At 39.5% G+C, this 12,590-nt stretch overlaps 1 protein-coding gene across 1 annotated transcript in view; it reads right to left on the bottom strand.

Annotated features, from left to right (window-relative positions):
* The window catches only part of adam12b (ADAM metallopeptidase domain 12b), a gene marked incomplete at both ends in the record, with an annotated part of 95,745 nt that overhangs the window by 23,656 nt on the left and 59,499 nt on the right, over positions 1-12,590 (bottom strand). Inside the window, one exon of the mRNA XM_083897423.1 lies at positions 2,866-3,043. Within this exon, the coding sequence (XP_083753549.1) occupies positions 2,866-3,043 (178 nt within the window). The remainder of the gene's footprint in view (positions 1-2,865; positions 3,044-12,590) is intronic.

Genomic DNA, 12,590 nt, shown 5'->3' with positions numbered 1-12,590 from the left:
GGCGCCACCTACCGCCGTCTACCAATCATTGAAGTCAGTAGAGTCTCAGCTGCCGAGCAACCACGGGTTGCCAGTTACGTCAGAAAACGAAACCCAAAAGACCTCAGTATTTTGAATTTGAATGTAGTAACCGTTTTTGGCCACATTCTTACATATGGCACCTTTAAATCTATCTTTAGTCTAATCTCATGAATTGTATTATTTTTGTGTGTCACGGGGGAGACATGGATTGCATCGTTTAAACTGGATGTGTTTATCGGCTGCAGTTTGTGTTCAGATCATATAATTGTTTATTGTTTTAATATAAGATAAGACAAGATAAAGTTTATTTATCCCTCATCGGGGGGAATTCACTTGTTACAGCAGCAAAAACAGTTATGACAGACAACACAAAACAAGCAAGGGTTCAAGAAAGGTAAAACAGAAAGAAAGGAAGGAAGTTATGGACATTATATGAATGAATGCTAGAGAATATTGCATAAATAAAAATAGTGTAATATGTGAAATGCATTGAGATTGTTTGCTGATTTCTGTCAAGAAAATCAATAACACGATTGATTTTTGAACTGAAAAACACTTTTCCTCAGCAGCATGTGTGTGTGTGTGTTTAAGTGACTAACTAACAAAACAAAACATAGCAGACTGGACACACTCCGATGTTTAAGAAGCGTATTCTTTGTTTCCTTTGTCACAAAGTTGACCAGGGCTTGGATGAATGGGCCTCTAATAAGACATTGACATGTGAGAGACATTTTTTTGTGAGTACACACTGGAGAAACACACAGAGGGAGGGTGTGATGTAAACAAAGCACTTACTGCACACACTTTGTGTGTGTGTGTGTGTGTGTGTGTGTGTCTCAGGTGGTTTTAGTCTTTTCTTTTTTTTTTTACACAGCAGGTTTTAGTGCTTTTAAGCTGCAATAACAGTGTCAGTGTCAGAGAATGTTAAATGTGAAGCCTGTTGTTTTATTGGTGTGTGTGTGCGTGTGTGTGTGTGTGTGTGTGACTGAGCTCTTGAGAGCTTCAGTGGTTCTGGATGACTGCTTACAGGACAGTTAGTGATGTTTTCTTTGGACAGCTTGGGTCAAGTCAAGTTAGAGAAGTGCACGTTTGATCGTTTATTTCTGCTTTACTGATTCCACTTCAATTATTTTCTTTCTTTTTGTTCCTTTTGTCTTCTATGTTTTTTTTACTTTTGTTGTTTACTGGATCGCACGATAAAAGGGCCACCTGCAGTGTTTTTTCCCTGAATAATATTATCCACACATCAATGGAGTTGGAATTTTAAATGTCTGTATTGAAATATCTTTAAAAAATGACATACGGCACGTTATATAGTTTTATTTATTTAATATTTCCAGTGCGTTGGTCCAAAAACAGACAAAGAAACTTATAAACAAAGAGTTTACAGCTATTTCTAATTTATAACTCCAGTCCCTGTTTGGCCCTTTACATAAAAAAATACATTATAAATACGGATGCACTATATGATCAGCAGAACACTGGTATCAGCTGAATATAGATAGATATAGGGCTCAATTAATCTGTCGACTATTCTCTCGATTAATTGCGTCCTTGTTTGCTCCATAAAATGTTGAAAAATGTCGTTTCCCAAACCTCAAAATGACTCCTTTTAATGATTTATTTGTTACATGAAACAGAGAAAACAGAAAATATTCCACATTTAAGAAGCTGAAAACCAAATCAATCGATTAGCAAAATAGATGTTGTCTATGTCTTTTCAACTGAATTAGGACCATTTTGTACCACTGAATGCAAAAATGACATCCATTTTTCTCAATCAACATTCGATTTTGAAAAATCCGATCTGACTAAATTGATTACATTTTTGTGACATTATCAGTTGATTTTCATTAATATTTCTCATCCAAAAAAAGGTTTTAGCAGATGTAGCAGAATACGTCAGGCTTATTTTTGCAAGATCTTCCAGTCGAAGCCATTTCATTCACTTGTAATGTATATAAAAAAATCAATTAGTCATAAGTTGGCACATGCAAAATCTTCAGAATTTGTTTATTGCAAGAAAGAATGTTGCATCATATGACGTGAAAAAACCCGTACATGTAAACAAAAAGGTTAAAAAACAAATATGTAGCTTTGTTCAGAAAGTTGACCTGATTGAGCAAAACCAATGTGATTTTTGGATTCAGCACATCAAAATGATCCTAAATCAACTAAAAAACCTTAAACAATAAATTTGGTGTTGACCACTGTAATTGAATAATGCAGCTCTACATGAGCATGAGTCACTAAATGACCTTTTGACCCTTAGACTTATCCATCTCTGTGACTGTCACTCCTGATACACCGGCATATCAGATATTGACAAAAAGTAAATCCCGTAAAACACCCCTAACTATAAAAAACCTGCAAAAACACGACAAAGCAACCCAATGAAGTCTAATAAAAAGCACACACACACACACTCACCACACTACAATTATCACTAATAAGCTTAAAATGGGTACAATTAAACGATTTAACACGAGTCAGCGTTTAACCTTCAAGGCAAAGGATTTTATAACTAGCAAAATAATTTGATATCAACTGGTGATTAATACGTTTTGACAGCCTCTAACAGAGAAGGCAAACCTATTATGCTCCTATTTACTCTCTTACTGTGTCGTCTTTGGAGAAATCTGGATATATTTAAACCCTAATTTAAGAAAACAGTGTTTTGAAGCAAATTGTATCTTTTAAATATGCGATAATGATGACAGTGGACGGACTTCTCGTCCATTGTGAGTGAGTGTGTGGGTGTGTAGTTTTATTAATCAACATCATCTATTTTTAAATGCACTTATCACCACACAGCGCCGGAGACTCTTGATTGTCGGTCCTTACCTCGGGCTCCCCGCAGTCGCACTCCTCGCCCTCCTCCACGTAGCCGTTGCCGCACTTCTGTCCGCCGTAGAGAACCTTGACCTCGGGCATGTTGTACAAACACATGCCCACGCCTTTCTCCAGACTGGCAGCAAGGTCCTTCTTACTGCACGTGCTGAACACCGTCGGGAACGGATACCTACAAGGTGAACGCAACACTAAGGATTAGTGAAGTGGAAAACGTTAAAAAATGAACCCCCCCACCCCCCCTCCCCCCCGAAAAACTTGAGCTCCTACTGTCCGTCAACACACAAAAGATTCAGCCAGAGCAGAGAGCTCTCACTGCTCCTCGTGCGAGAGGCTTTTTCACGAGGACATAATGGTCACTGACATTTTATGAGCTTCGCTTCAAGAGAGTTTCAGTTCTACTCAAAGGATAAAGTGGCAATCAAATGTCCATTTTCTCTCACTTTCCAGCATATCTTGGACGGAGCAGGACAAGTACGTGACCGGAGGGAACAATATGAAGACGGGTAATGATAGATGTGAATGACCTGAGTGTGTGTTTGTGTGAAAACCTTGATAAATGACGAAGCCTAAAACCATTCTGCATTCGTTTCACTCTCTGGTTTGTGCTTTACCCTAAAGTGCTTAGCTAATTTAATGAAGAAGGGAATTAAGATTTCTATATTAAATAAAATAGACGAAAAGTTCAGGATGAAAACTGTGCCAATAACAGCTGTGAAGCCTGAGGGAAACGGTTTGTGTTTGCTGCACTGAGTTTCTGCGAGAACGACAAAGATGCAGAGAGAATCACACACACACACACACATAAAAAAGGAGACGTAGTCATGTAGAAGCAAAACGAGACGGAGATAACAAAGAATAAATAAAGAAACTCTTACAACAGGCATGAAAAATGGAACACATTGACCTTAAAGATGTACAAAATGACCACATTGTAATGCAAAAATTGCTACTAAACCAAGGACAGGAATTAAAAACACGGACCAGACAGAAGAACGGCAAGAATAATAAGAAGGAGGCGACCCACGAACAAACCTTCTTTACAAATAAAATAAAAAGTATGTGTCGAAATGTGAAATTAAAAACAAACAACCCTGCATGTGCTGGACTGAAATTTAAAAATAATATTACACATATTGTGTGTGTTTGTTGTGCAATTAGGTGTGAGGTGATGAGCATGAAGTGTATTGTGCATATTGATTAGCGTGTGTGCGTTCTTGTACTTGCAGCATACTGAGGACCAGTGAGGGTTTTTAACCAACAAAGCGAGGTCATTTTTACGAAGTGGGGACATTTTTGGCCGGTCCTCACTTTGTTTTCATTGAAATCACTTTTTTTTTTAGGTTTTAAACATGCTATACTCTTTTTTTTTTTAACAGGGGTCTTCAATTTGGTACAAAAACCCATTTTCCAGACCTGGTGTTTCACACACTTTTTGCTCTGGGGCTCCACCTGCAGACATGTTATGGTACTGCACCCAGTAGTTCTTTATAGATGTCATTCATGAAGTAGATATTTGTAATTGTGTTGATTTATGACGTGGAAATGCTGGTCCTAACTTTGTCAGAAACCCAGTGCTCAGTATGCAGTAAGTACGAGTATCTGTGTGCGTGTGTGTGTGTGTGTGGTTTGTCCAGATTTCAACCCGAGGCTATTGTGTCTTCACGAGCCTGGAGGTGTTTGCACAGAAGCATGAATGATTTGGAGTCTCTGTAAATTATGATGAATAAAATAATTATTATTAAATATCAAAAATAATTTAAATGTGTGAGTGTTGAGAGTCAAAACCCACCTTTGTTTAAACTGCCATACAACATTAAACTATGTCCACACTCTGATGCTCTGATGTGGTTTCCCCATGACAAACCCCCTTAAAGCTGCCTCCTCTGAAGCCTGCATGTGTTCTGCTCTAATCTCGTTACACACAGCACTAAAACAAAGTGTGGGACAACATCATAACACGGCCTTGACCTTGTGCCCAAAATCTCACACACAAGTGTGCATGTACTGTATGCAATTCATTCAATCGACACACACACTGTGTTCGTTTGTCCACTATTGTGGGTACAAAGTGATTCTAAGGGTGTGTCTCCTGAGTAAAACCACATTATTTCATTTTCATGCTTTCTTGTGCAAAATACAGTACAGTTCAAAAGTTTGTTTTTTCAATGAATATAACATTAAATGAATCAGAAATACACTCTATACATTGTTAATGTGGTAAACAACTATTCTTGCTGCAAATGTCTGTTTTTTTTAAGGGAATATGTACATAGGTGTATAGAGGCCAATTTCCATTGTTCTAATGGTACACTGTGTTTGCTAATTGTGTTAGAAGGCTAATGGATGATTAGAAAACCCTTAAAAACAAAGGGCAACGTTTTTATTTTGAATAAAAATCATTATTTCTAATCTTGTCAATGTCTTGACTGTATTTTCTATTAATTTAGCAACTATTTTGATGAATAAAAGTTAAAAGAATAAAAGAGTTTTAATGGAAAAATTGTAAAAGTGACCCTAAACTTTTGAACGTAGTGTATCTTGAATTATTTCCCCTACTTTGCTTGTTTAGGAGCTCCACATGTGTGACTGGTGGTTTTGTTTCATTTTATTCTCGTCTTGATTCCAAAAATCATTAGTAGTCCAGTCCTAGTTGCTACAAGTCAACAAATGCAGATCTTCAACTAAAACTCAGGGTCCTTATCCCTTTAAATGATTGGATTTTTAAGCCTAGAACAAAGGGAGTATAGTTACTTCAAATTGCAGCTGATTCAATTAACAAATTTGACAAAATGACTTTGTTATAGGTGTATTTACAGTGTTTCTAATGTTATTTGTTGTTAACATGGTTCTGCCTTCACTGGGTCTCACATAATTTAGTCGAACAAAGATTGAGAAACAACAATAAAGACGTGCGACAACCACCGGATTTGGCCTCGGTCGTGAAAAGAGAATCTCACGCAGTCACGGTGGGAACAAGATCTTAGCTTCAAACGGAGCACGCGGAGGATACGGGGGGTTAACGGGGGGCCGATGTCTGGCAGAGAAAGAAGAGGCAGCTGGTGTTGCACGCTCGGAACGTTGACTTCAGAGAGAAGAAGAGTGTCGTGAAAGTACTTAAGCGGCGACGGACTAATGAGGTCTTCAGAAGCAGCGAGGTGTGGAGACTTGTGTGTGCAGAGCTCACGGCTCAACACGGCCGATCTGAAGAAAGTCAGCTTTACATAGGATATGTTGAGCAGAGGTGTCGTGTGTGTGTGTGTTTGTTAGGACTTTTACTGGTATAAACACTGACCTTGTCAGGACCAGTAGTCCTCATGGAGACCAAAAACCTGGTCCTAATGAGGCAGAAGATCATTCCTGGAGGAGCTGGTTAAGTTAAGGTAAGCTAAGATTTGAATTGTGCTTAAGCTAACCCTTCAACACCGAGCGTATCGCTGACGACTTTGCATCACCGTAGTTACGCAGCGGTTTGTGCTATCGGAAAAATTCCAACGGTTTCTGAAAGCTGAGAAGTTGCACACCACTCATGCCAAAGTTATTGGTTATTACGGTAATTTAACTCGTGCTATTTCAGGAAGCCGAAAACACTGCGTCTTTTTCGGCAGAGAGGAGAGTGTACGGTTTCCTTTTTTTTTTATTATTGTAAATATGTTTTACGCTGATCGAATTCAAAATTTAACACGCACAATCTGGTGTTCATGTACAACTGCAGTGTTTTTCTAAATAAAGTTTTTCTTCATTTTAAATTGTTAAAATACTACTTTAGCATGCAGTAAATTGTAAAATAACTGCCAGAAATTGGAAGTCATTCTGGGACAAAACTGGACAAAAGCACATTCTCTTGTCTTTTTATGGTTAAATTATGCAAGGCAAGGGTTAAAGGTGCCATATGTAAGAATGTGGCCTAAACGGGTAATACATTCAAATTCAAAATACCGAGGTCTTTTAGGTTTTGTATTCTGACGTAACTGGCAACCCATGGTTGCTCGGCAGCTGAGACTCTACGGACTGCAAAGATTGGTAGACGGCGGTAGATGGCACATGCCAAAACATGATTTCAAAACATAAACATGATTTGCAGTCTGCAAAATATATTTTTTAATGTAAATATTTTGGCTGTACTGTTGTTGTTGATGAGTTCAGTTTGTTTTATGAACATTTTTCCTGAGTCTCTGTGACATATTAGGAGGATTTTATGGCCAGTTGATTTAGATTTATTACATAATGCACCTTTAAGTATTAACTTCTCATGGTTAATGTTAGGCTGTCCACGTGATTGGAAGTGTCCGAAGCAGTGCAAACCTCTGTGTGTGTGTGTGTGGGGAACAAGACGACCTGCTAAAATAAAAAAAAATAAAAAAGGATTCCGGGAGATTTAGGCTGTGAACATGGCATTGTTGTATATTTTCTTTTACACATATCCATATCTTGGGTTGACAGAGAATGTTCTGAAATACAGAAACTATGCAGCGAGTGGCAATTCTTGCTGCCAGAGGTCATGGGGGGAGAATCACCAGACTGCTGAACTCAAAGAACCACTTGTTCCAGCACAGGTATGTGAAAAATGTCTCTAAAAACACAAAAGTGATGAACCCAGGAGCAGACTGACCAAACACCAGCCATTTCTGTAGGTGAATATCGTCTCATCCCTGTCCCAGACTAAATATGGGAAAACCAAAGTATCCAAAAAAAAAAAAGTAATTACAATCCATCAAGGCTTTAATGATATTTAGCGAGACTGAACATTGATTGAAATCAACAACCGCGTTCACAGGAGGACCACTGGAACACGCTCGCGTTTAAAACGGAACACAATTCCCATAAATCTGCGTGAAATAATGTCGGAAAACAGCTCCGATCTGCTCCGGAGCCACGTGTTATCACAGCTGCGACCACGCGGCCGCTGCGCGGTGTAAAAGGAAATTAGCTGAGCTGGGAGCGCCGTTTTTTTCCCCTGGATAATATTAGCTCTAAGCTTGTGCACACTCTCCAGGTGTATTCTGCTGGCGCGGTTTACTCAGTTACACAAAATCTAATTAGGCAGTCCTCGGTTTTTTTTTGGGGGGGGGGGGGGCTGTCGTTAGTGTTTAAAGGCTAATGTGTCTCGCACACTGAGAATACCACACTGTTCTAGATCTAAATCTCATTAATGTCACACTGCCTTATGCGTTTTGTAAACGTCGACAAAGAGAAAATAGTCGGCGGGAGGAGAGCACCCGTCGATATCAGCTCGACTTTTGTCATTGCCGAAATCTCAAAGAACATTTCAACTAATGCCATCATTTAGTGTTTTCAAGGGGCAAGGAAAACAGATATTTGCTCATCTCATGCTGCCTATTTGTCGACTTCCAGAGAGTTGGTGCACGCTTCACCGGGGCTTTACCATCTGCTCTCTCCGTGGGCCGACTGTGGTCATGCTTTGCTCAGACAACGGACAGTTAATGTATTTTGGCACGAAGCAAACTTTAAAACTGAGTCCATTAAAAGAAAAACGTAAAGCATGAAACACTCGCAGCAAGCTGCCACCCGTCTCTGCTGCTGCGGTCCTTTACCTAAACTTTTGGAACAATACCATCTGTTCAGTGTTTAAGTGTCAGTGTTTTCAAATTAAACTGTATACTCCTTTCCATTAAAGGGCCAAAACGGAAAATTAATTAGAGAGTCGTCGGATCCCAGGTTCCATAATATATATATTTATTCTCAGTGTTCACAAATTCACATATCTGTACTTTACTTTGTTCATCAAAATCAGTAGAAGAAGAAGAGTTGGTAATGGTCTGTATTTATGTGGAGCTTTTTCTAGTCTTAATGAGCTGCTTTACACTACTGTTTTCACCCATTCACACACTTCAACATGGGTCATGCTCAAGAACCTGTACTGTAGACTAACAGAGGCAGGAAATGAACCTACAACCTTCCAGTTGAAGGACAACTCGCCCTACCACTGAGCCACCATGGCTCAATCATAACTCCTCACTCCTCACCTCAAACACAGTAAATGTTGTATACTTAAACTGAAGTAATATTATAAAAAACTGACTTCAACTTCTACAAAAGTCATTTTCTGGTGAGATACTTTTACTCAAATATCCCATTAAGGTACTTTTATTCTCATATGTATACATGAGAAATCCACTTATGACCAATAACATATCTCTGTGATATAAGGCGCTGTCAATGTTTGGCCACAGCGTGACTCACAGAGAGATTAAGGACAATTAATTCACTTTCTAAAAATAATTTCAAGGATAATTTCCATAAACGGCGATATTATAATTCTGCATAGTCTGACGGGCCAAATGAAACCCCTTTGTTGGGCCAACTTTGTCCCTCAGGGCAGTTTTTTTCTGAACTTTTTTTCCCCTTCGGTTTCACAAGCAAACATGAATTAAACATTTTGCTACAAACCACTTTTATGATGTGACATGTTGTCCAGAAGGAACAACAGTCAGTGGGTGTGGTATAAGAGGAGCCTATTAAGATTCAGTTGTTACTACGCAACACGAGACATACACCTAAAGTTTATGGTTTCATTATTGCCTGCACATAAATTCAGAGGGATACACGGAGACAGATTGAAGAAAAGGAGATGAGCTTAAGATATATTAGTTTTCTTTCCTGTGTAGTTGAATATATACTTTATATATATATATAATACTAGGCAGAAGCTTTAAAGGACTCATATTATACCCTTTCTCCAAATTAAACTAGTTCCCTGGTGTCCTAATGAACATGTCTGTGACATGGTTTGGTCAAAATACCATAAGGATGAAACACCACAGCAGTTCAATCACTCTGCCAAAACAGCCCTGTTCAGAACGCTCGGTTTAGTAGCGTCTCTTTAGGTCTACCTTAAAGGTCCACCTTAAAAAAAAGAAAAAGGCTACAGGGAGCTAACATCTTTTAGCATTTGGAAAAGTGATCATTTGCAAAAGTGATCATTTGCAGGCTCTAGCAGGCACGTTGCTGTCAAATATAACATGGGCAGATAAATCCACTGAGGCTGCAAGTTTGTGTAGAACTCTGTGCTGCACTGCAGAGCCAAGAATAGAACTTTTCGCGGACTTCCGTTTTTTCCGGATACTGTTGCTCTCGCCAGCACTCTCTCTTGTGTTTTACGGACAAAGCGAAGCTCCGCGAGACAACAATTCCAGGAATTTAGCGCATTGTGACGTCCCGAGGAGCGCGGAAGTCAACATCGCATGTTTTATCTCCTGTACTTGGACTGACGAGGACCACAAAAACACGAGTGAGTCATTTTTTTTTCACACTTTGCTGACTGATAGGATTTAAATGATTAAAAAGTTTGATTTTGCATAATATGGGAACTTTAATTGTTCCCTCTGCTAATCAACAAATCAAGGAGGTAAAGGACATATATTTTTCGTGACATTTTTGGGAGATGGAGGAGATCTGGATCAGAGAATCCCGTATCATCAAACACTCAGATGCGGTGACGCTCGTCTCAATCAACGGGCTTAGACGTCTTAGACGATTCCTGTCAAGTTTAATCACGTCACGCATGTGAGGTCAGTGGGATTAAAGAATAAGGAGGAGGAGGAGGAAAATGTCACTCAGAGAGAGTGGAGGATGAAACAGGTTCGTATACATTTTAAGCCGTGGCCACATGAGGTCTGTGAAGGCCTCTCTCTCTCTCTCTGACTGACACCAGGCTGTCTCTCCCGCTCTGTGAGCGTCACCACAGACTGACGTGCGTTTAGGTTGAGGCTAAGCAGCAGCGACGCGTCTGACCTTTCGGGCAAAAATGTATAAGGCTGCAATATACTGTCGGGAGCCCCGAGGTGATTAAATATCAGTACACGCTAAAGATGCATTCACTACAAACACCCACGAGCGAACTTTTTATGCAAAATCTAGATATGTGTTTGAGCGGGGAAATGTACAGCCAAGAAAAGCAGTAGTTTTATCCGAGTATGTGTGCAAGACAGAGGGAATAAATGACTCTGAAGCTCTAATGCAGGAGTCCTTAAACTCAAATGACCTGGGGGCCTCAGAGAATCTAGTCTGGTCCTTCATGGGTTTCAAAAAAAGTGTGTTTCACAATCTCGTCCACAATAAAAACAGATATACGACGCAAAATGAATCCATTAAATAACTGTAATAACTCATTATGACTTGAAATTACTTGGAGGGCCACATGAAATCAATCGGAAGGGGAGAGTTTTGCTCTCAGGTCGTGTAATATTTATTCAAATTTGATTTCTGCGATGAAAATGTGAGCGCCAGCGTTGCCCCTCTTATCCACAACGTCAAATTATGACACAGTAATGTGGAAATAAGAGGATAATATTATGGTAATATCGTGTCGCAATATCCAGGTAAAAAGCTCGGTAATGAAAATTACAAAAACGGCTACAATCAGGGTAACCTTAGAAATTAGAATTAAAATAACATAATAATCCATCGTGAGGTTGCAATAAAAACATCTCGGGAGGATATTGCACATCATTTTAAAAACAATAAAACCCAATAAAATTTATGATGCAAAATGAATCTGTAAATAACAAAAACACATTAAATCAAAATATCATGTAGACAAGCTTACATATGCATATATAATTAAATGTTGAATTTAATAATGTGATTAATATTATAACCTAATGTATGATTATTATATGGTCAGTTTGGGCCATGTTTCATTAGAATTTTTTGTGTTTTAATGTGACTCAAAATGTATAATTAAAGGTGCATTTATGTAATAAATCTAAAGCAACTGGCCATAAAATCCTCCTAATATGTCACAGAGACTCAGGAATAATGTTCATATAACAAACTGAACTCACCAACAACAACAGTACAGACAAAATATTTGCATTAAAAACAATATTTTGCAGACTGAAAATCATGTTTATGTTTTGAAATCATGTTTTGGCATGTGGCGCCACCTACCCCCATCTACCAATCATTGCAGTCAGTCGAGTCTCAGCTGCCGAGCAACCACGGGTTGCCAGTTAAAACGAAACCTAAAAGACCTCTGTATTTTGAATTTGAATGTAGTAACCGTTTGTGGCCACATTCTTACATATGGCAGCTTTAAGTTGAACACACATTCAAACACACATTTAAATTGTCACCAAGAACAAAATAAGGCTCAATTTGACGCGATTCCAAATCCATCCCGGCCGCTGCTGTGTCTCCTCCTCTCTGCTCAGGTAAACGCACAAAGACACGAGAAAAATCACTTTTGAGCTTTTGTCTTCTGATGACGAAACTCTCCGCTCAGTTTCCACGAGACAGACGAACTTCAAACACGTCCACGTTCCTCTTCTTCTTCTTCTTTCCCTGCTCTCTCTCTCTCTCTCTCTCTCTGTTAACTCTCTCCTCTCTCACTGATGTGGCCGGTGGGAGCGTCTCACACAGACCTGCCACAGATGCTCACGCTGACATCACTTCACTTTTGTGCTCTCTCGTCTCTTCCTGTTTCACCAGCGACGGAGATAAAAGGCGAGTAAAAAAAACCCAAAAAACCCCGCCGCTCCCTCGCTCTGCCTTGTCTATCCAGGGCCTCTCCGCAGATCTGCCGCTCTCTCTTCAGCCCCGGCCCTGATTGCAGCTGGCAGCGTCACTGCTAATCACGTCATCTGGATGCGGCGCGTCCTCTGCCCGATTAGCGTTACGGAGTCCGGCTTTAGCGTCTCCCGAAAACAGCAGAGTCAAATGAGCCACGCTTGCTTTTACAGCGACGTGTTTGAAAT

The sequence above is a fragment of the Microchirus variegatus genome (assembly GCF_963457635.1).
Source record: "Microchirus variegatus genome assembly, chromosome: 11".
NCBI lineage: Eukaryota > Metazoa > Chordata > Actinopteri > Pleuronectiformes > Soleidae > Microchirus > Microchirus variegatus.
Note: the sequence above shows the minus strand (reverse complement) of the source record. Positions and strands in the feature narration are given on the sequence as shown.